General features: G+C 39.2%; 3 protein-coding genes across 4 annotated transcripts in view; all 3 read left to right on the top strand.

Moving 5' to 3' along the window:
- Positions 1–8,756, top strand: part of RHBDL2 (rhomboid like 2) — a 29,713-nt gene extending 20,957 nt beyond the window's left edge. The window contains exons 5-9 of one of the 2 annotated variants that reach the window (XR_013999424.1): positions 1,454–1,554; positions 3,561–3,621; positions 5,068–5,258; positions 7,397–7,458; positions 8,198–8,210. Coding sequence is in view for 1 of the 2 variants with exons in the window: in XM_081145497.1 (XP_081001623.1) it covers positions 1,454–1,554; positions 3,561–3,621; positions 7,397–7,458; positions 8,198–8,377 (404 nt within the window). In the remaining variant the exon portion in view is untranslated. Of the gene's footprint in view, positions 1–1,453; positions 1,555–3,560; positions 3,622–5,067; positions 5,259–7,396; positions 7,459–8,197 lie in introns of both variants that reach the window. The other variant, XM_081145497.1, reaches the window with a different exon arrangement.
- A 3,162-nt stretch (positions 8,757–11,918) lies between these two features.
- On the top strand, positions 11,919–14,433 carry GJA9 (gap junction protein alpha 9; the record flags this gene model as incomplete). Its single annotated transcript, XM_081145496.1, has 1 exon — positions 11,919–14,433. Exon 1 carries the CDS (start codon positions 12,886–12,888, stop codon positions 14,431–14,433), a length of 1,548 nt encoding a protein of 515 aa, XP_081001622.1. The 5' UTR covers positions 11,919–12,885.
- A 1,235-nt stretch (positions 14,434–15,668) lies between these two features.
- On the top strand, positions 15,669–22,324 carry MYCBP (MYC binding protein). The gene is made up of 5 exons (XM_081145498.1): positions 15,669–15,796; positions 15,995–16,067; positions 19,495–19,543; positions 19,783–19,912; positions 21,111–22,324. Exons 1-5 carry the CDS (start codon positions 15,713–15,715, stop codon positions 21,153–21,155), a joined length of 381 nt encoding a protein of 126 aa, XP_081001624.1. The 5' UTR covers positions 15,669–15,712; the 3' UTR covers positions 21,156–22,324.

Raw genomic sequence — 22,324 nt, 5'->3', positions numbered from 1 at the left:
AATTGTGCATCTCAATAGCTGATTGCTTTTTATTGCTGAGCAGTATTTCATTGTATGGCTATAGCTCAATTTGTTTATCCATTCTCCTGCTGATGGACACCTGGGTTGTTTCCAGTTTGGGGCTATCACAAATGAAGCTACTATGAACATTTGTGTGCAAGTCTTTGTGTAGACAAATGTTTTAATTTCTCTTGGGTAAATATTGTATGGTTCCATTTGACTAGAATGGCTGGATCTAGTCACCTGTGCACCTTTGTTTCTATGTCTTTGCTTTTCCTGGTTCCTACATCCCTAATACCTTCTCTGTTTTCCCGGTCCAGATTTTAAAGATCCTTCAGCGTTTAATGAAAAAGCCATCTCCTTCTTCTCAGAATAGCAGGGCCTCCACCTCTCTGCTGAGAAAGTCATTCCTTTCTAGGTGTTTCCACAGCAAATTTATTACATTAAAAAAAACCATCCCTGGCTGGGTGACTCAGTTGGTTGGAGCATTGGCCCATACGTACACCAAAAGGTTGAGGTTCGCTTCTCAGTCAGGGCACATACCTAGGTTGCAGGTTCCATCCCGGGTTGGGGCACGTATGGGAGGCAACCAACTGATTTCTCTCTCTCACATTGATGTTTCTCTTTCTCTCTCTAAAGTCAATAAACATATCCTCATGTGAGAATTAAAAAAAAATCATAGTTGTTATATTATGCATTTTATGATTGCTCATCCATTTGTAAGATTCCTAAGTCAGACAGAGTAGCTATTATACTGTATCCTAAGGAATGAAGGGAGGCCTCAAAAGCAAGAAACCAAATAATAGAATTAAGTAGAGATAATATCTTAGAGTTTGCACGAGGTGGTCTTAAAGCCTTTTTTTGGTTTAGGCACTCCAAGATTGGGTTAGCAAATAGATTTCATCTTGCTTGGTTAATCTGATGGAATGGTATGTTGAGGAGGATTCGGAGGCCACATCTTGATTCTATGAAAATGCTAGCCATTAGATAAGATAATCAAGTGTTTGCATGTCTCAGGTATTTTGATAGTTTGGGCTAAACATGTAGAATGTTTTGAAATAAGTATATAATACATGTCAGGCAGTGTTCTAAGCATGATGCACATATCAACTCATTTACTTCTCCTGACAACTCATTAATACCCCATTTTCTAAGTAGGAAAACTAAGGCACATAGAGGTTAAGAAACTTGCTCAAGTCACACAGCTGGTAATTCTGGCTGCAGAGTCTGTGCTTTTATCACTTATACTGTCTTCATAGTGAACATTCAGTCAATGTTTCAGAAAAATTGAGGTAGTTAGCCCACATAGCTATAATTTTATTGTATGGAAGGGACAAAGTGAATATGTTGTTTGTTAATATGAGAATGGCCCAGACTTTTACCTTAGATTAGAAAGATTTATCTTTCATGATTCTTATAGTAAGGTCTGATCCTTTGTGTTTTATTTCTTTAGGATCCCTTGCCAGCTCCATCTTTGACCCACTCAAATATCTTGTGGGTGCTTCAGGAGGAGTCTATGCTCTGATGGGAGGCTATTTTATGAATGTTCTGGTGGTAAGAACTTTGGGAATGGAATCTATAAACCTTTTTTTTTAAAGATAATAACTGGTATTTGGTATAGGGAATCTTCATTTATCAATATTTACTGAGCACTCATCTTCCTTTTGATCACCAGTTTTCCTTTCATATTTTATCTTCCCCCCCCCGATCTCAAAAGTAATGAATACTGAATAAAATTTTAAATTGAAAAGTAGAAAGTCAAAATCCCCAATACAGTATGTTAACAGTTTGATATACATCCTTTCAGATCTTCTTTTATATGTATTCAAAATCCTGTAGTATTAATATTACAAAAATGGAACCACCCTTATAGTGCTCTGCATCTTAACCGAGTATCCTGACCATCTACCCCTGGCAGCAACATAAATCCGCCTCCGTCTTTGCAAGTGCTCCACAGCACCCTCTGTAGAGCAGTATCCTGACTTCTGTCATCTTTCACTGAAAGAAATGTGGGGTGATTCCAGCTTTTCACATTTACATATAGTGCTTTGTAAATGTAAAGAATGTTCTTTTACATTTATCTGTCTGCGTTTGTGTGGTTTTTTTGTAGGATAATTTCCTAGAAGTGGATTTCAATGCTAAATCGTCCTCCAAAGTTTGCATACTGTTTTACATTTCCATGATATAGTATGTGAGAATGTCAACCACTTTTAAAGACAGGCTAAAATCCTGTCTAGTTCTTAACCCTTTAACCATGTAGGTATACTTTAAAATATAAGTATTTATATTTTATTTATACTTATTTATATATCTGTACTTTAAAAATACTGTAGGAAGAAAAATATGAAGCAATTATAAAACTGTTTCAAAAATAGAAGTCATTTAGAAAAATGTTTTTCAAACTTTGGATTTCAATCCATTAGTGGTTGTGAACTCGGCTTAAGGGTTGTGAAAAACTAAGCAAAAAGAAAAAAGTGAAAAAAAAATTCAGTTGTAATAAGTACTGTTTGATTTGTGTGTGTACTGGATTGTTATGTAAATTATTTCTTACTGTAAGTCGTGGCTACAACAGATTGAAAATAATTTTCTTAGAACAAGCAGGGCTATTCCAGCATCTTTGCTCTTTGGGAAGAGAGTAACTTGAAAGGGAATGGGATGTGCTCGCTAAATGAGCGTGGCAGTGTCCTCCTGGCTTCGCTCTCTGGTAACACGAGGTTACCAAGCTGGACTGAGGTGTGGTTTTTCTGACCAACATTTAAAATTTTTTTGAAATTATGTCAAAAAAATAAGGTATACTCAAATTTTAGTTCTTTCCTAACTCCTATTTGGAAAGGAAATAAAGATGTAGCAAATAAATATCAACCATAAAAACCTGGACATATTTCATCAGACTTAGTTTGACAGCATCTTTGTCATCTATCATCTATCTATCTATCATCTATCTATCATCTATCTATCTATCTATCTATCTATCTATCTATCTATCTATCTATCTATCATCTATCATCTATCTATCATCTATCTATCTATCTATCTATCATCTGTCTATCATCTATCTATCTGTCTATCTATCTATCTATCTATCTATCTATCTATCATCTATCTATATCTATCTATCTATCTATCTATCTATCTATCTATCTATCTATCTATCTATCTATCTATCTATCGTCATCTATCTATCTATCTATCTATCTATCTATCTATCTATCTATCTATCATCTATCTATCTATCTATCTATGTATCATCTATCTATCATCTATCATCTCATGTTAAATGTTGATTTTATATTACTTATATTTAGATCATTTCCTGATAATAAAATTGTGTCTAGTTTATATCATGGAGTTAAATGTCATGTTTCAATTTTGTTCTTCAAAGTGCACCAGAGTTGTGCTTCCCAAATACATTTGAAAACTGGACTATTATACCAGTTCTTTGTTTTGCAAATATTTGACACACAAACTTTATTCTAAATGAAAAAGATGAAGAGGGAATACAGCTGAGGTTTCATTTGCCAATAAAGAGCTTAACTTATTATTATCTATCTCTTTGCAAGAATTTTCGAGAAATGATTCCTGCCTTGGGAATTGTCAGACTGCTGGTCATCATCTTTATAAGTAAGTTTGTTTTGTGAACACTTCCCACCTTCAATTTTATCCATTCATCCTTCAGAAGATCTTCTCCCATTTCCTACACACTAACATGTAGGATGACAGTTAGCTTAGAGTCAGAAAATTGTCAGCTCCTTAGCCCTAAGCAAAAAGGTATAAAAGGTGGGGTTTTCACAGACACCTCATGGGTGGTTCTTAGAGGTGCTGCAGTAACGTGTTTTTGCTTTTAGTTTCTTTTTGCAGTGAAGGAAGTCAAAAGAGTAGACTAGCTTCATTTGTTTTATATACTGATTTTTCTTGTTCATACACTAGATTCTCTATATATTTTTTTCTGAAAACGGAAAGCTTGAAAACCACTGAGATCTATTTCATTCCTCAATTTCTAAATTTCCAGATTAAAAAAAAACCTGATCTAGGATATAAGCATGGAGTAGTGGTTGAGGACTGATAATGAGAGTGGAGGAAAGGAACTGAAAGTTCAGGGACTAGGGGGATGACTAATATGGCTTTTGACAGCTCCAATAATTACAGCAGAGAATTACATGCTAAAGGAATTTTAGAAAGAGTGTTCAACCTGGACAGGAGGTGGGATTTTAGCAGAGTCTGAAAGTCAGTGTAGATTCCAAAATGCCTATGTAAGAATGTCTAAACCTGTAGAGAATTTTCATGAGTTTATTTGAGCCCAACTGATGACATATGCTGGGAAGCAAGATTTCAAATGCTCTGGAAAAAAACAGTTTTGCAGCTTCTCTTATGCAGTTGAAATTAAGGAGGGAAAGTAAGGAAGATTGAAGAAAGTAAGGCGGGGATTGGGTTACATGATAGTTAGCAAGACTGTGCTCTCTGAGGGCTAACACCCCTTTCTGGGGTATTCTGGCATTTCAAAGGTGTGTTAACCCAGATGTACAAAAACAATGGACAAAAAAACTCGGAAATATTTCATCAGACTTAAAACCTTTCACTAAAGAAGTTTTAGGCCTGGGTCATGACTACCCACGGTGATCTGTACAGTTAGGAATTTACGGTCAGATCACCCTGTGAGGTTACATTCCATAGAATCCCCTTTTTTTGTCTACAAAAATAAGAGCAAAGGCAGGGCCGGTTACTGTGTTTCCAGAGCTGATCCAGCCGGAGCTGTGTCTGCTCATAGGGTGTAGAGAGAAGGGCAGATGTTGGGGTCCAACTGTGGGGTCAGACTTGAGGGCCAGGACAGAGGTGACACTTGAGCAAGCCAAAGATTTTGGCTGTCCACATGGTAAGAAAAAATGATTCTGCTAATTGGTATCAAGAGTTCAATTATCTATCTACACTGTAGGGACAGGGACAACCACCTCTGAAGAAAGAGACTAAATTTAGTTTATGAACAGTTTAACTGTAGAAAAAACGTTTCATGCTGAGAAAATAAGTGAGTTGTTTATAGTCTATACCATACTCTACTTTTTTTCTCTCCAGAAGAAATCCAAGAGGAGAGGGAAAGTTGTCCGCACAGACAGGAGAGCTGTGCTGGGAGGGAGTTAGGAGAGTTGCTGTGGGAACCGAGGTGCCGCCTGAGTTAAGAGTCACACCTACAACCAAGGGACAAGTCCTTTGACCGAAAAATGTTGTTACACAAGTTATCTGGGTCTTCGATCTGCTTCTTTTGGGTAATTATGAGTGACTTTTATAAAATAAGCTTTAAACTTCTGACGGGGACTCATTTTGATACTCTTTTTGAATTCAGTGTTGGAGTAAAAACCCTTTCCTCATGCACAGGGCTTCTCCAAAGGTAGTTTATGTAACGTATCATTCTTGAGGTAACCGACAGTCATTGAATGATGTGCTTTTATTATGTCCCACAAATAGAGGTAGGACACCCCACTGTTAACCATCCCCACTTCCCTGCACAAATCATTTCTAAAAGTTCTTTGGCCTGCTTTACCTACTATTGGAAAGTAGAAAAGTTACAACACATACCAGATTAATACAGGTATATTTTAATTTTAAATGCATTTCCTTTGGAAAATGTGTGTGTGTGTGTATATGTTTTAATGGTAAAAATGATTCTTTAAAAAAATTTTTATTTATTGATTTGAGAGAGAGAAACATCAATTTGTTTTTCCATTTATTTATGCTTTCATTGGTTGATTCTTGTATGTGCTCTGACTGAGGATGAAACCTGCAACCTTGGTGTATAGGGACGATGCTCGAACCAACTGACCTACCTGGCCAGGACTAAAAATTCTTCTTAATTGTGGAGGACAATTGGCCTTAAGCACCTTCCTTCATTAAAGCATTATTTGTTGGATGTGTTTTCTGACAAAGCAAGTGAGCTTCCCTTTAGAAAATGTTAAGGAAATTTCACATTTTCATCATTAAAAAAAAAAAGAATCCATATAAAGGCAACTCTCTTAATATGAGTGTCAAATTTTTAGTGACAATAATGATTCAGTTTATTGGAATAAAGGCTTCTTTTCAGGTGGGAAAACATGTCTCAGTTTACAGACTGCAGTTTAGAAGCAAACTCCCCCAGAAAGCAAAAGGAGCCAGACAGAGGTGGGTAGAGGGGGCAAGATAAGAGAGAAATGGAATGGAGACACTGACTTGCTAAGGGTTACAAAGACTGCTTGAGAGGCCTCCTACCCTGGAAGGCTAGACCAGAGTAACTGTTTCCAGGAAGTCAGCCCTAGTCGCCGGCAGGGCTTTTCTTACATTTCCTAGTCCCATCTCTCAGTGTTATTTACACTGGCTCGGGAAATGCAAATGACTGAAAGTACCATACGGCCACATTTATCCAGAACTTTGTGTAATAATCATTTACAATTGAATTAATATTGAGTACTTCCACAATTCCTGTCTAGTGATTCGAACGTCGATACAGTATTGAAGCTATTTCCCCAAAGGCAAGGACTGGGTCTTTCCATTGCCAGGACACAGTGGCTCACTAATTCGAGCACAGGGACTTGGGGGTGGGTGTTGACCGGGACAGCTGCATGAGATGTTTCCAAGTGCTGCGCATGCAGGGCGGCGTCCTGGGCCAAGAAACCCGGAGGCTCCTTTTGTAGCACAGATCTGACTTAATTGAAAAATGTCTAAATTCTGGCTCTCACTGTTCCACTGGAGAATGTGGCCTTTGGGGGGGGGGGGGGAGGGCGGCACACGACACACACACCACACTTTGAAAACCACCTACCTAGCCATATCAACTGCTTTAGTATTCCTTAAGCACACCAGGCACACTCCTGCCGTAGGGACATTGCATTTGCTTTTCCCTCTGCCTGGCAGGCTCTTATTTCAGAGGTCAGCATGGCTTGCTCCCTTATCTCCATCAAATGTCTTATGTTCAGTGAGATCCTCCCTGACTCTATTAAAAAGTCACAGCCTGCTCCCCGCGGTCCCAGTTCTCCTTCCTCCCTTTGTACGTCTCCACAGCACTTAGCACCACTTGACACACTGTATGCTCTCCTTGTCTGCTTGCCTCCCTCAGGTCCACCAGACAGGGCTATCTGCTCTGCTCACTGCAGCATGTCTACCACCTAGACTAGTGCCTGGCCCCTAGAAGACAATCAATCAGTACTTGTTGGATGAATACATCTGCAAAAATGGGATAATGATAGTACCAATTTCATAGGGTCATTGTGAGGATTAATGATACAAGGTTAATCATATAAAGCTCTGTGAACAGCACCCGGCACGGAATAAGTCTCAATAAATGCTAGCTGCTACCATTATTAGGGGGAAACCAAAGCATTCGGTGCACTGTTGTGGAGACCTTGGCACTTCACCAGGTTGTCTTTCCTTCTAGTTGGATCGGATGTGGGATTTGCTCTCTACAGAAGGTTCTTTGTCCCAGCAAACGGGTCACCGGTGAGTATGGCTTATTATTTTTTTAATGAAAATTTGTTTACCTATCATATCAGTACCTAAAAAGGGTCATCAAATAAGGGCAACAATTCTGTCATTTAGGGCAAATTTCCATCTGGAAGAAAATCCTGAAAAAATATCAGACTTGGATTGTCCTTTTCACTTAACTCTCCCTGCCCTGACCACTGGGTTCTACTTCTCTGTGCCTGCCAGGACAGGAGAGAAGGGATTGCACTGTCCGCAGAGGATAAAAAAGCAGATTGGAAATCAGCAATGAAAATTTGGGTCCAGATGAATTTACAATATAAAGAAAACTTACAAAGATCTCATTTTGTTGGAATTAGCCTTTGACTTTGGTAGCCTCTGTGTTTTAATCCTGACATTTCACTTATGTGAGATCAGGTTATGCTCCTTTAGAGATCCCTCGTGCAACTCGGCTCTGCCGCCTTGGTCGGTTCTACACAGAACCACCCCAAATTAGATGACGAAGAAGAAGAATGACAAACAGTGGCTCTGTCTTGTGTACTCAGAGCTGGTGAAATGGTGTTTTTAGCTCTGCATCCTTTAGAACATCTCTCTGTGCACATGGCGTCTTGTGTCTCTTGCTTGAGCTCCTTGTTCTTCAGACTTTACAGACTCTTGTGTGGCGGTGATGGTGTGTGTTGTTTAATACAAGAGAGGCAACGGAAATATGTAATTAGCATTTTTTCACTTACTTCCATTTTCCCCCTTTTCTCCCAAGGTGTCTTTTGCAGCTCACATCGCAGGTGGATTTGCTGGAATGTCCATTGGTTACACTGTGTTTAGCTGCTTTGATAAGACACTGCTGAAAGATCCACGGTTTTGGATGGCAATTGCAGCTTATTTAGCTTGTGTCTTATTTGCTGTGTTTTTCAACATTTTCCTATCCCCAGCAAACTGACCCGTCCCTAATAGAAACCAATTAATAAACAGAGCCAGTGGGGGGAAAAATTGGAGAACTCTATGAAGAAACAGAGAAGTCCCAGCAAATGCTAGCAATTCTAAAAGAAAGCAAAACACCATTGAAGTCATCAGTTGCAAAGACTTTTAAGAAAAGGTCTTAGGTTTTAAGGAAGGGGCCTCTAAATACACGGGGAGGGGCGAGGGAGAGAGAAAAGGGAAGTAAAGACCAGAAGCTGGGTCTTTCCCATGCACAGGGTGTGCATGCCTGCATCCTCTAAAAGAGGCCTGTTCCTCTTCGAGGATGTATTACAGAGATGGCTTGCTAGAATCACAAATACTGTACTATGCTGTTAATAAAAACTTTTCATACCTGTGCCAGATTACTGATAATCATTTTCAATCACTGTTCCAGTAGATAGATCACTGAGGTGTTTTATGTACATTATTGCTAATCTTTTTAAGAACCCATAAAGGTGGCTATTGCTCTGCACCTTAGAGAGGACATGGAAACTCTTTAAAAAATCAAGTAACTTGTCTAAGAGGGGCCACAACTTAAAGATTGGTAATGACTTAAAAGCCCATACTCTCCTCCCCTACTGGTCTAACAATGCTGTATCCCCCCAATACTGAAAGTTAAGAGTATCATGGCGGTATAGCAATAAACATTTCTGTGGGTGCACCAGGGATGGTAGAAATACCTTACAGGAAAAGATGCAATTCTCCGGACTGCTAGTTTCAGATTCTCATAGCCTGCCTAGGACCCCAAGGAACCTGGAACTGGCTTTGCAGTGCACACTATGCACCTGGCTCTGGCCTCTCATCCATGGTAAGAGTCTCATCCTTCACGTGGCTAGTGGCTCTCCTAGAAGTGAGTGGGATTTACTTACAGAAGGTAAAAATGTCTGAAAGCTGAGATGCCTGTGTCATTTTCCTGTAGAGAACCCAGATTGTTGGCCATTCTTTTCCCAAAAGTTTTAGGTTGTCTGAACATAGTAGGAAATATATTTTTCTCTCCTTTCATTACTGACATATTTTACTTATACACACCCACCCAAACATGCTGCTGTATTCTGAAAGGAGCACACACACTTAATACAGTGAGAAAAGTATTTAAGCATCTTGAGAAAAGCTGATCTGGGATTTGTTTAAAATTTTTTTTTTTTACTATTTGAGTATGAGAATACGAGTATGTTCTTGGGTAAACAAAGATTTGAACAAGAACTTAAAAAGGTACTCCCCCTTTATTTTCTCACCCCTCATACTGCTTTTTTCCCTGGTGGTGACCATGTCAACAGCTGGGTGTGTATTCCAGACCTTTTTCTATTCAGGATGAGCAGAAAAAGAAATGTATTTTAGCTTATGGCTAACTCTACTCACTGTACTGAATTGCACTGAATCTGCTCTACACTGCCAAAGGGACAAATTCAGAGAAATATTCATCTGCCATGGTGAATACACCAGGTCACTAGCTCTGAGGAGAGAACTTTAATGACCTATAGGGCAGTGTAGTTGTTAATAATAGAAAACCGGATAGCAACAGGATTCACTGAACTATGAAATCGGACATGACTCATTGATTATTAATACTGATGACTAAATAGTTTTTATCTGGTCAAAAAGATATTTTGGTACTAGAAACATTGTCCACATGATCAAAAATAGTGATTATCTATCTTACTAAGTTCCCCAGAAGACAAAATTACCATAAAAAAAGCCCTGCCCCGGTGGCTCAGTGGTTGAGCATTGACCTTTGATCCAGGAGATATCGGTTTGATTCCTGGTCAGGGCACATGCCCAGCTTTCGGGCTCGATTCCCAGCAGGGACGTGCAGGAGGCAGCCGATCAATGACTCTGTCATCATTGATGTTTCTATCTCTCTCTCTCTCTCTCCCTTCCTTTCTCTGAAATCAATAAAGATATATTAAATTTTTTTTTAAAAAAAGCATACAACATCCGGTGTTTTAAATTTGATATCCCTGAATTGGTATGTCTGAATTCAGCTTAATTTGGGTTTCATAACTTTAGTCTTCTAAACTGTGATGGGTTATTGGAAATACTGTAAGTATTCTTATCTGTACTGTTCAATAAAGTAGTCACTAGGCACAGGTAGCTTACACAAGCCACACTGCCAGACCTCAAAAGCTACATGTGGCTAGGGGCTACTTTATTGGACAGCACACAGAGTCTATTTCATCATGGTTGCAAAGAGTTCTACTGGACAGCCTGTGTTAGAAGCAAGAATGAGTTCAAAGGGAAATGGATTTTAGCTGGTGGCTGACTCATCCACTGCTCTAAACAGAAGTGAATCTGCTCTACACCTGCAAAGGGAAAAATTCAGAGAACGAGCTGAAAATGGCTGTGGTATAACTTCTAAGAATGATTTGCTTCAGATTGAACTGCGAAAGGTTTGTGTTAATCTCTTTTAGCTAATCAAGAACCATTTGAAATGTTTTTATCTTTTACTTTTGAATTCTATAGTTCTGTATCTATGCATACTAGTATTCATGTCATTTGCTATAAAAGCTTTAGAACCTAAGATCTGTAGTGAAATAATACTGCTCCTTCTTTCAGGAAATGCCCTTTAAGGAAAAAAACCCCACCTTTTATTTCTTTTTGTGATTAGAAAAGGTGAAGTGCTCATGGTAAAAAAAATATTTATAAAAAATCAAGTCAGTTGTACTCATACTACTGAGAAATAACAGTTAACATTTTGATGAATATCCTTGTATGCATCTCTACATTTAAATTCATTTACAATGATGAGGCCATAGTATTCTATTTTATACCTGAATATCACTGAAACAATTTATCAAATGCCTTTTTATATTAATATATAATTACCATTTCTACTGTTAGCATAGTACCACACTGTGGATGTACTATTATTTATTATGTGAAATAGTCTTTCTTGTATTGATAATTATTTTGGATGTTTTCAAGTTATGGTTATTATTATGAATAATATCAGCTTACACTTTAAACTGCTTTGAGTTGTAGGGGCAAAGAGTATATTATTGTTAACGTAAATATAAATTCTATCTTAGGGATTCAACTACATTTTAGAAGGTTGATGCTTTTCCGAGTCTTTTTTAATTGCATAAAGCTTTCAAAAAGGTTCCAACCAGTTATTTAAAAAGTCAAAACTATCACTATTTAAATAATTAAACTTTTAGGAGAAAACAGATGACTTTTCTTAATGTCTCTTTCATGCAAATTTTTAAAATATGCTGAAAGAGAAAAAAATAACAGTTTCATAAAAAGAGTTAAGAGCTGACTTTAGAGTTACATTGATTGAATTTGAATTCCAGTTTTAGCTGTGACTTTGGATAATCTAAGGTGAGCCTCAGTTTCCTCACTATAAAATAGGGAAGCAACATACCTACGTCGTAGGATTTTTGTGATGACCGTATCTTGTAGCTATAGTATCCCAGTATGTTGTATGATTGTGTAACATTTCCCTTTCTGTAAGCGATATAAGACATACATTTATATTTTAAGTGAAAGTGGATGAAAATATTCATTCTTTTTTCTTTCCTTTGGAATATATTTCCTCTTACATATTCTAGGATACTGACCTTAATATAAAACCTACTGGCTGATAATCCACGCCTGTAAATTATAACTTGTCTTCTTGTTCCTGCCACAAAAGCAAGCTACATGCCTTAAGTAGGTTAATGAAAATTTCTATAATACCATCACCACACCAATGTTCCGTTTACTTCAAGTAATATCTAATAACATCCTGGTAGTACAAAATAGTTGAGAATTTTTGGAGTTAACTTTAAGATGATAAAAATTCATAGTACTTTTCATAGCAAAGTATAATATGGATTCTGTGAATATTCATAAATATACTACTGAAATGATTTCTGAAAATGTTCAAAAACTGCCATCAAGAAACCAGAATTTAGGCACTTAAATGTGGATTTAAAATAACTAAATTCCTGTAGCAAGATCCAGATCTGTTTCCTCTGATTTCATTAAATGCTGTATCTTTCTTAATTGTGAAATGAAACACATTTTCCTTTGTGTATAAATGAGATTTTAAAATCACTGACTTTGGTTATAACTTTTGTATAAAATAATCTTAACAGATCTGTAAGATCAAATCAGTAGTTTTAGGAACCTCTCCAAAAGCTCTGAGTTTACAAAAATAAAACAAACTTCAGATAAGAAGTTTGTTTCCTTTCTTATAAGGAGTCCTACAGTGCTGCTCTTCATAGAGATTATATACACCCCTCCTCAGTATCATGTGTTTTTTTCTTCATTGCATTATAAGGTCTAAACATAAGTGAATTTAAATTCCTGATATCTGAAATATATTCTTGGTAACAGATTATCACAACTCTAGGGAAAAAGTAAAACCACCAGCACATGGATAGAGTGATGCTTTGTTTATATTTTGGCCATAGGTTTGCTTTAAGGAATAGCATGCCGTCAGAATGGAAGACTTTATCTGCCTCCCAGTTGATGGGGTTCAGAGCTAAGGTGGCGGACTAAGTAAACATGGGGGACTGGAATTTCCTTGGAGGCATTCTGGAGGAAGTTCACATCCACTCCACCATGATTGGAAAGATCTGGCTCACCACCCTGTTCATATTTCGTATGCTTGTTCTGGGTGTAGCAGCTGAAAATGTCTGGAATGATGAGCAGTCTGGCTTCATCTGTAACACAGAACAGCCTGGCTGCAGAAATGTGTGCTATGACCAGGCTTTTCCTATCTCCCTCATTAGATACTGGGTTCTGCAGGTGATTTTTGTGTCTTCACCATCCCTGGTCTACATGGGCCATGCTTTGTACCGACTGAGAGTTCTGGAGAAAGAGAGGCAGATGGAGAAAGGTCAATTGAGAGGAGAACTAGAGGGAGTAGAGTTTGAAATGTCTGGGGATCGGAGGAAATTGGAGCAAGAACTTTGTCAGCTGGAGCAAAGGAAACTTAATAAAGCTCCACTCAGGGGAACCTTGCTTTGCACTTATGTGATACACATTTTTGTTCGCGCTGTAGTTGAAGTTGGGTTCATGATTGGACAGTACCTTTTATATGGATTTCATTTAGAGCCTCTATTTAAATGCCACGGCTACCCGTGTCCAAATATAATTGATTGTTTTGTCTCACGACCAACAGAAAAGACAATATTCCTATTATTTATGCAATCCATAGCCATTGTTTCACTTTTCTTAAATGTTCTAGAAATATTCCACCTAGGCTTTAAGAAGATTAAAAGAGGGGTCTGGGGACAATATAAATTGAAGGATGAGCATAATGAATTCTGTTCGAACAGGTCAAAACAAAATCTTGCCAAATATCAGAGCACAGCTGCAAATTCACTGAAGCAACTCTCTTCTGCACCTGATTATAATCTGATAGTGGAAAAGCAAACACACACAACAGTGTATCCTACTTTAAATTCCTCTGCATTTCAGGCAGATCCTGACAATCACAATAGAAATGATGAGAAATGCATTTTGGATGAACAGGAAACTGTACTTTCTAATGAGATGGGCATACTTGGTACTACCTGTAGTCATATTCAACACATCAGCTCAAGTACTAATGAAAACACTCATAAAATATCTAGAAAAGAAGCTAATGATAAACAGTTAAGGAAAAAAAGAGAAATTGATGTCAAAAACAGCAAAAGGAACCAGCACCCTACTGGTCACTATTCTATTCCAGGTGTTGCTATAGATCTGGACAACCACTTGGGGCAGTCACCCCAAACAGCTTTCTCTCTGTCAGCTAACTGCACTGGGAAACCAAGGTGGCTTCCTGCTACATGGAGTCCCTCTACAGAAGATGAAAATTGGGTGTCACCTCCTAAAGGTAACCTCCAGGGCCAGTTCAGAGAAGGCACAATCAGAATCCTTTCTCCTTTACAAGGAGAATTCCAACCAGTTGACATTCCAGACACTCCTAATTCTTTTGGAGTGTTGTCCTTTGGATCTGAGTTGGTCAGAACGTGCAATAATCCTACTGCTTGCCCTCCAAATCAATTAGTGTTGCTGACAAACAATTGCTTTAGTAGGCGGGCTCCCACAGACCTTCAGATCTGAACAGTTGCTGCTTTTAGACATTCCGCCTATTATATTATCACAGAAGTAGCCTAGTAATAGAGGGACACAGACAAAATAGATAAGGGCAGCTCTAAAGACCAGGTGTTAAGATGGACAAATGCAAACTCATTTCAAACAGGGAAAACATCTCTAATTCTGAATTGTGAAGGGGTAGTTCTGAACACAATAACACAGAGTTACCCAACTGGGATTACTTTTCCCAGGCTCACTTCAGAATTTGTGAAAACTGAGTTTGGGGAAATCATATGTTCAGAACCGAGGCTAAGTGGATTGGAACCGGGTTTTTCCTTGAAGGAATCACAGTCCTTAGGAGATTGTTCTTGATGTATATAATTCCTCCTTTTAGTTACTGATCTTTTATTTGTGGACACTGGTTACGTTTTGTTTGTTCCGGGGACTTAACTTAGTTTCCTTATAGACTGCAACCTAATGTGTCGTGAGTATAATCATAACGCTGCTATCCAGTAAATAAAATCTTAAAAAGATTTGTGGCTTTCTTTGACCCATTTACGGCATCGTGATTCAGGAACCAGACTGAAGTTTGGCTCTACTACTAACTGGTCATCTAACCTCACCACCTTACTAACAGTACCTACCTTACAGGTTTAGCGTGAAGATTAAACTAAGAAATACATGTGTTTAATACAGTGCCCGGCACATAATAAGCGATCAAAAGTGCTAGCTCTTATGAGCACATTACTGAGCACCCTCAACAGGCCGACATCAAGTCGGCCACGAAACAAACTCCAAACGGAAAAGCCAGAACCGAAGCACAGATTCTAAACACATTCCTCAAACCATTGGAAATCCAAGGGTTGCCCTGCGCCAGTCGTGGGCACTTTTTTAGGATGAGGGCCAAGAAGCCAGCACATAATGATAGGTTACCAGGGTTGCAAGGTCCCAGTAGAGGCACGTCCGCCCACTGTCGGTGTCGGGAGATCCTTCCCGGGCAGTAGTCCTAGGGCTCCGGGCGACGCAGGCTCCACCCCCGGGCGCCACGCCCGGCTTGGGCCCCACCAGGGCGCTAGTCCAGAGTTACCGACACCTCGCACTTCTCGAAGGAACCGACCCGCGGCAGGGACCGGAAAAGGAAAAAAGAGTGCCGTCGGGCTAGACAGATGGGCGGGCGTACGCAGACTCCCTCGGCTCAGCTCGCCATGGGGCATTCAGAGCGTCCTGGTCGCCATGAAAACAGGCCACACCCCGGCGATTCCGGACCGTGGTTCGCAAGTGCGCAGGCGCGCGCGCCCTTCCGCGCATGTGCAGTGCTGCTCAGAGCCCGCCAGCCACGGTCTCCGGCGCCAGCTACGCCGCTGCCGCTGTCACTATGGCCCATTACAAAGTGAGGGGGGCGCGGCGGCGTGGCTGGGGGCGTGCGGGCGGTGGCCAGCCGCTGGTCGGTTCCGGGTGGGCGTGGGGGCGCGCGCAGGTTTTGGGGGGCCTGAGGTAGCGATGCGGAGGCGGGGTTTGCTGGACTCCCAGAGCCTTCTTCCTGCTCCGGCCCCCGGATCTCGGCCCCTGACCCGCCGTATCTCCTCAGGCCGCCGACTCGAAGCGCGAGCAGTTCCGGAGGTACTTGGAGAAGTCAGGAGTGCTGGACACGCTGACCAAGGGTGAGTATGGACTAGGAGAGGGTGCCTCGTGTCCTAGTCGTGCTACTCGGGCTGCGCCACTGACGGTCCGTGGCGTGGGAAAGGAAGGGGTACAGGTGGGACCCGTGCAGGGTCCAGCGCGGTGGGCCTCGGGCTTCGGCGCACGCCCCTGCGGGACACCGCCCGGGCTCCGGCCGCGCCCGGGCGGGCTGCCTAGCTCACGCTACCCCTCTCCCGGCCGGGAGTGAAACTCTTGCAGCTGTTGCAAAGTCTCTTCAACTTCCGTTGTTTTGCTTCGAGCAGCCGCAGTGGGTATGTTTGCTAAAGACCTTGAGATCCCAATTCCTCCCGCCTTACCGTGTCTGGGAAGTCCTCAAAATCCTGTTAAAAAACGTTTAACCTCGAACAAAGTGGGAAAACTTCCAAATTTGAAAGTGCGCTATGAAGTGTAGCTAAGTGAGCCTAATCCCCAAAGTAGGCAATTTAGTCAATTAGGCTTTTCAACCTGTTTTGTAGTCCGTATTAGTTCCTGCACTGTGCAGATCTCATAATTAAAGTAGAATTACAGTTTAATGAGCTTGAGAGCACATAAAAATCGTTACTTTGTTTTCACTTTTTAAATTAGAAGCTGTTTCACTGTGTCTCTTCTTACGGGGTTCAAGATCTAAGTGAGGGTGCTTGAAGCTGGAAGGTTTCGAGAGGTAGTTGGGGTACTGCTTATTTCATTAGCTCAGCAGTAATTTGAATGCTTGTTATGTATCGCTCAACTCACTTTCAAGAGTGTGTAAGAGCTGGCAGGATGAGGGCGTGGGTCCAAATGAGAACAGTAAGTCAGGGAAATAATTTGGTTACTGCTCTTTGGCCAGAAGCAAAGGGTAGGAGAAAATTCTAAGAGTAACTTTGTGTCTTAGCAGAAAGCAGGACTTCTAATTCTCAAGTATTGACTGGTCATTTTGACTTGCTACCTATCTTGGGTGGGGTTCAGGTACTAGTTTCCCTGCTTCTTTGCAAATAAATTTCAGCAAACATTAAGGAACTACTCTATGAAAGGCTTGTCCTCTGTTGTTTCTGGAAGTGTCGCAGATTCTTGGAGACCCTCTCCCCTCAAAAAACTCCACAAGTTCATTTCATTTATTTAACCATTTTATTCAGGTTTGTGTTCTAGGCACTTGGCATACAGCAGTGGAAAAAAACGGGGAGACAAAATAAATACAAAGTGTCAGCCAGTGGTATTAAAACATTGCAAAGTAGGGGATAAAGAGGGATGGGTGTGGCATTTTATGTAGGGTGGGTGCTGTTATTTACCATCTTAAGTAGTAACATTTGAGCAGAGACCAGAATGAAATAGTATCTGATGTCAAGAGTTCCAGGAAGTGTAAAGAGGCCAGAGTGGATGGATGGAGTGAGTGAAAGGTAGAATGGTAAAGGGCAGAGAAGTGACCCTCGTGGGAGGTGACCGAAGATGTACAGCCTTGTGGCCAGACGTGGATTTTCCTTCACAAAAGATTAGAAACCACTGGCAGCTTCTTTTCCCTTGCTCACATCTATTGGTGGTATCTAACCCCTAAGCCTCCCTACATTTCCAGTTTCCTAAATAACATCAGATAACTTAACATACTATCTACTGATGTGATCTATTTCAAATTTGATTTTCAGCATCAACATAGGTACTTCACATAAGTTTCATTTCTAATTTTTATCTAGCTTATTTCTAAGAGGATTTGAAATTGCTTCTAACATTAAAACACTGAAAGACAGGATGGTTGAAGATAAAAGATGATAAATCATTTGGAAGAAGAGGCATTTTAGTTATTTTGAGCACTGTATCAACCTCTCAAAATCCTGGCTGCTAAGGCAAAAAGGGGAACATTGGGTATAGTGTTTTTCTTGTTCGATTAAAAGGAAGTGTATTCCATCTACAGAAAAGCACAGAAAACTTGACATTTACATTGTTATGTAATTATCAACCTTGTAAGTACCACTGACAGAAATTTACAAGTTGAAAGAAATAGGATAGGGGAAGAAGAGGAAGAAAGGGTAAGAGTATCATATTTTATAAAATTAGGACTCTAGAAGAGAGTGAAAATTAATGGAAGAAACAAGTCTGAGTATATAATTTAAAGTAGTAAGTAGAGGAATTAAAGGGTACTGTAACATATTGAAAGGGGGTTTGAAGAGAGGGTAGTAGTGATGTTAAATAGATCAATTTCTTAAAAAATAGTGTTGTAAGTATATTTAAGAGTAACTATCAGGACTCAAAGTAGTTACCCATTTGAGTTTTCCATACTGTCTTATTTTGATGAGTTATTAAAACTAAAAAAATAAAAGGGAAGCATGTAAGTTGGTTTACAACAGTTCTTAATTTGGGGTCTAAATATGTACTTTTTTGTGTGTAGTTACATTTTTGGAGCTTTTATCAGATTTTTCAAATGGTTGCATGCACAAAAAAGTTAATCACAGGTTTAGAGAGACTTTTAGCTGAGTAGTAAATTATAGTAGGAATGTGTTCAATAAAAGATGAGCAAGATAGTATAGATGTGAGCTATTGGATATGAAAACACTAAAGCATTATATTTTAATGTTGACTTGAGCATGCTTATTGCTGATAACGTTTTTGATTGGTGGTTATTTAGCATGTTATGTATGAAAACTTCATTCTTGAAGAACATTTTTGAATTCAGAATTTTTCAGTAATTACCATAGCCATGCTGATTCTCTCCTAAATTTTTCTCAGATGTATCTACTTTCTCTCCACCCTTCAATCACTCTAGTGCAGGTCACTGTTTTTGTCAACAGGATTAACCACATCAGCCTGTTAACTGCTCTTCTTGCCTTTATTCTCGTCCCACTTGCTGATTTTCCACACAGCAGTAAAGAATGATCCTGTTACCTTCCTACTTAAAATGTTTATGTGCCTGTTGTTCTTAGGTTCAAAGTCCAGCTGAACTTGCTGGATCTTCTCTAGTCTCCCCCGCAACTCCCTTCTAGCTTCTTCAGCAAATCAGAGACAGTGGGTATTCCTGCCACACTGTTCACTCCATCCAGCTACACTTGAATTTCAGTTCCTCAATATATTGTTCCCTTGCCCCTGCCCTTCTCATTTTATCTGCACCCCTTATCACCTAGACCTCAGATCTTACTTCCTGTCTTTTAGAAGCCTTCCCTGGCACCCTAGAGTTAGGTGTTCTTCCAGGGTGCTCCCATAACCCATTATCCTGATGGTCCTTTGATTCTCTTTTTCTGTCTAGTTCCTTGCTTATCTTTTGCATTAGACTTTATGTTCATCGAGAGCAGGGATCTTGTCTGTCTTACTCACCGAGGTATGGGCAGTCCTGGCAATGTGCTTGACATGTAATAGGCTCTTACTATATACTGAGTTATAGAATATACTTGTAGCCATTCCAATTTAAGACGTTAATTGTTGCTTTTTCTGCTTTTTGATTTGCAGTATTGGTAGCCTTATATGAAGAACCAGAGAAACCTAATAGTGCTTTGGAGTATCCTTTTCATCTTTCAAATCAGAAAAAGGCCTTATTTTTGGAACTCCTATTTTTTTCACATAGCTAACCTTTAAAATACTTTTGATTACTGAAAAAGTTACTTTCCTTTGAGTTTTTGGATGATGATCTCTGGGTAAATATGGGTGATGGGGTGGGGTGACCCTGGTCAGAGATGCTATTCTGGGCTATTTCATTACTTTCATTCAGCTCAAGTAAATTCTTAACTTTGAGATTAGTTTTTTAAAGCATCACTTAGGAGCTGCTACCCCAGAAAATCCAGAAATAGAGCTGCTTCGCCTAGAATTGGCAGAAATGAAAGAGAAATATGAAGCTATTGTAGAAGAAAATAAAAAACTGAAAACAAAGGTAAATTTTTAAAAAGAATTCATGTTAACTTCACCTTTAGTTAATAACTTCATCGATTATTAGTAATAAATTCATTTTAATAACATTAATATGACCAAAACTTCACTAAAATGGGCAGTAGGGGAGGGAGGGGGGTGAACATCAATCTCAATTAATTGCAAGGCCAAACTGATGCTCTGTCTAGAAAACCACAGAAACATTGTAAATAGGCCAAGCAAAGGGTGGACAAGAAGAGGTTCTTGGGAACCTGCATCAACAAAAAGATGAGGATACTGGTTAATGCTACTTTTAAAAGTATATGGAGATTTCTAAGAGTCTGAAGTAGTTGATTTAAGTTGCTTTGTGAACGGCACCTCTTAGAGTTGTGCGGTACACAATCTACCTAGTCCTGTGGTGGCCCCTGTAAATTTGCTAGCATTTAATTTTGTCTAGTGCTGAAGTTTTTCCTTTGTTTAAACTCCTTTGAGAATTTTCATAAACTTCAAATTAGTCAACTCTTAAGTCCTTGAGGTTTTACCACATTCTGATTCACATAATGCACTTTATATCATAATGTGTTTTATTTGCTCTATAACTTTGCAAGATAAGTAAAATAGATACACAGGTGAGGAAACTATAGCACAGTGAAGTCTAGCTTCTCAAATCTGACAGCTAAATGGAACAAATCTTAGCCTAGTGTTCTTCCAGGGTAACAACTTGGCATAAAAGAAAATGCAGAATCTTAAATTACCAAGATTCCATAATGTGCAAATACCAATTAACTGTTGGGCACCTTTTAAATCAAAGACATTAGCAGTTCTTTATTGTCTGGCTAGATTCATATATGTCACATAATTTGTTCTACTTTTTAGGAGAAAGTTCAGTAAACTTTTGGTGGAAGGGAAGAAAGTACCTTATTATAAGCCACATCATCTTTGGGAAGATATAGATTATTGCATATCAAGTGTTTTAGCAGTGTGGCCATACATTGGAATTAAATTTTAGTTTTATAGTAATATTAAAGATTTATGTAAAAAGTCTTCTTTGGGCTTGAATCGTATTAAATCTTAAATCATTAAATGGTTTAATAATTTAAACATATAAACTTTCTGAGTCAATAATTAAACTGAATATAATAGTTAACTTGTTTTGTTACTATTACGTTTTTTACCCAATTTAGAATAAAATTCACCTAAACTCCTCTGTCTTTGCCCTATAGCTTGCTCAGTATGAACCACCTCAGGAGGAGAAGCGTGCTGAATAGGATTCTTCTCAGTTGAAAAGACACTGAAAAATGTTTTGTAAGACTTGAATAGTTTGTATAGTATATAATCTTTTCTGAACAGATGCTATAGAACTCTTTTATATATATGTTAAATTCACCCATCACACTTTAACTGTTATAAACACATATTCTTAGAATCACCAATAAAAACTCAATATAACGTTCTTTGGGTCTTAAAGGCAGGAGAATCTAAAGTGAATCCTGAAAAAAATCTAAACATAGCCATTAACTCATTACCTTAAAAGACATTCTGTTTACTAGTCTGACTAGGAATGATGGTACTGGTTGTATTTTAGCTGAGGAAGGTTAGCATGGAGCTGTTCCTTGGTTTAGTTCAGGGTATGAGCACAGGTACAGTCATTCTTTAAAATGAAGATGACACTTTATATTCTCCATAGGCAGCTGGAGAGGTCTGTGTGACATGAAATGCTTTTGCATGGGTTCTTGTGAACCTTTTGCTCATTTATATAACTTGGGACAAATAACTCTTCTTTGCCACCACTTTGCCTTAGATAACTGGGTGTGTGCCGGTCTGACCTCTGACATCACTTTTCCTTCTATGCATTCATGCCCTATTTGATAATGTTGCCTTGCTTGCATTGTGCTTCAGTGGGTCCTACTTGCACATTGGCCTTTCTGTGTCGATTTTCAATTTGCTATAACAGCAGTTACCCTGTTGTAACTTATATAACTTTAAACAGGATCACACTGTTCCCCTGCCTTACTTAGTTGCTCGGTTGAGCACAGAGGCAATATAAAATTCTGGGTTCATGCACAAGCTGGGATGAGAAGGGGAATGAGCCATATATCGTGGAAAATTATAGTTTGTGGGTATAATTATATAGTGCTTCTTTCTCTCAAAGTATTTTTCTAGCCTTGAATTCATTTTATCTTCATTATCCCTGTGAAGTAGGTAGGGCAAGTATGAGGGGAGGCTGGGTGCTGAATTTTTAGGCCAAAGACTGGTATTAATACAAATCATTTACTAACTGTAGAACCTTGGGCACATCAATTAACTGTGACTCCTTGCCTCATCTGTTAAATGAGAATAGTATGTGTGCTACCTACCTCACAGGGTTGTTGTGAGGGTCAAATGGAATATATGTGAAAGATTTGTAAATGGTAAAGCACTACATTCTTGTTCGTTA

This window comes from Miniopterus schreibersii (genome assembly GCF_964146895.1).
Source record: "Miniopterus schreibersii genome assembly, chromosome: 8".
Lineage (NCBI taxonomy): Eukaryota > Metazoa > Chordata > Mammalia > Chiroptera > Miniopteridae > Miniopterus > Miniopterus schreibersii.
This window is presented reverse-complemented; position numbering and strand designations above follow the sequence as displayed.

What these genes read in the sequence shown, in the direction of transcription:
- MYCBP (XM_081145498.1), top strand. Translation starts at nt 15,713, where the DNA reads ATGTGCAGTGCTGCTCAGAGCCCGCCAGCCACGGTCTCCGGCGCCAGC. An exon ending in AAACCTAATAGTGCTTTGGA is followed by an intron (nt 19,544 to 19,782) that starts GTATCCTTTTCA and finishes CTTTGAGATTAG; the next exon opens with TTTTTTAAAGCATCACTTAG. An exon ending in ATAAAAAACTGAAAACAAAG is followed by an intron (nt 19,913 to 21,110) that starts GTAAATTTTTAA and finishes TTTGCCCTATAG; the next exon opens with CTTGCTCAGTATGAACCACC.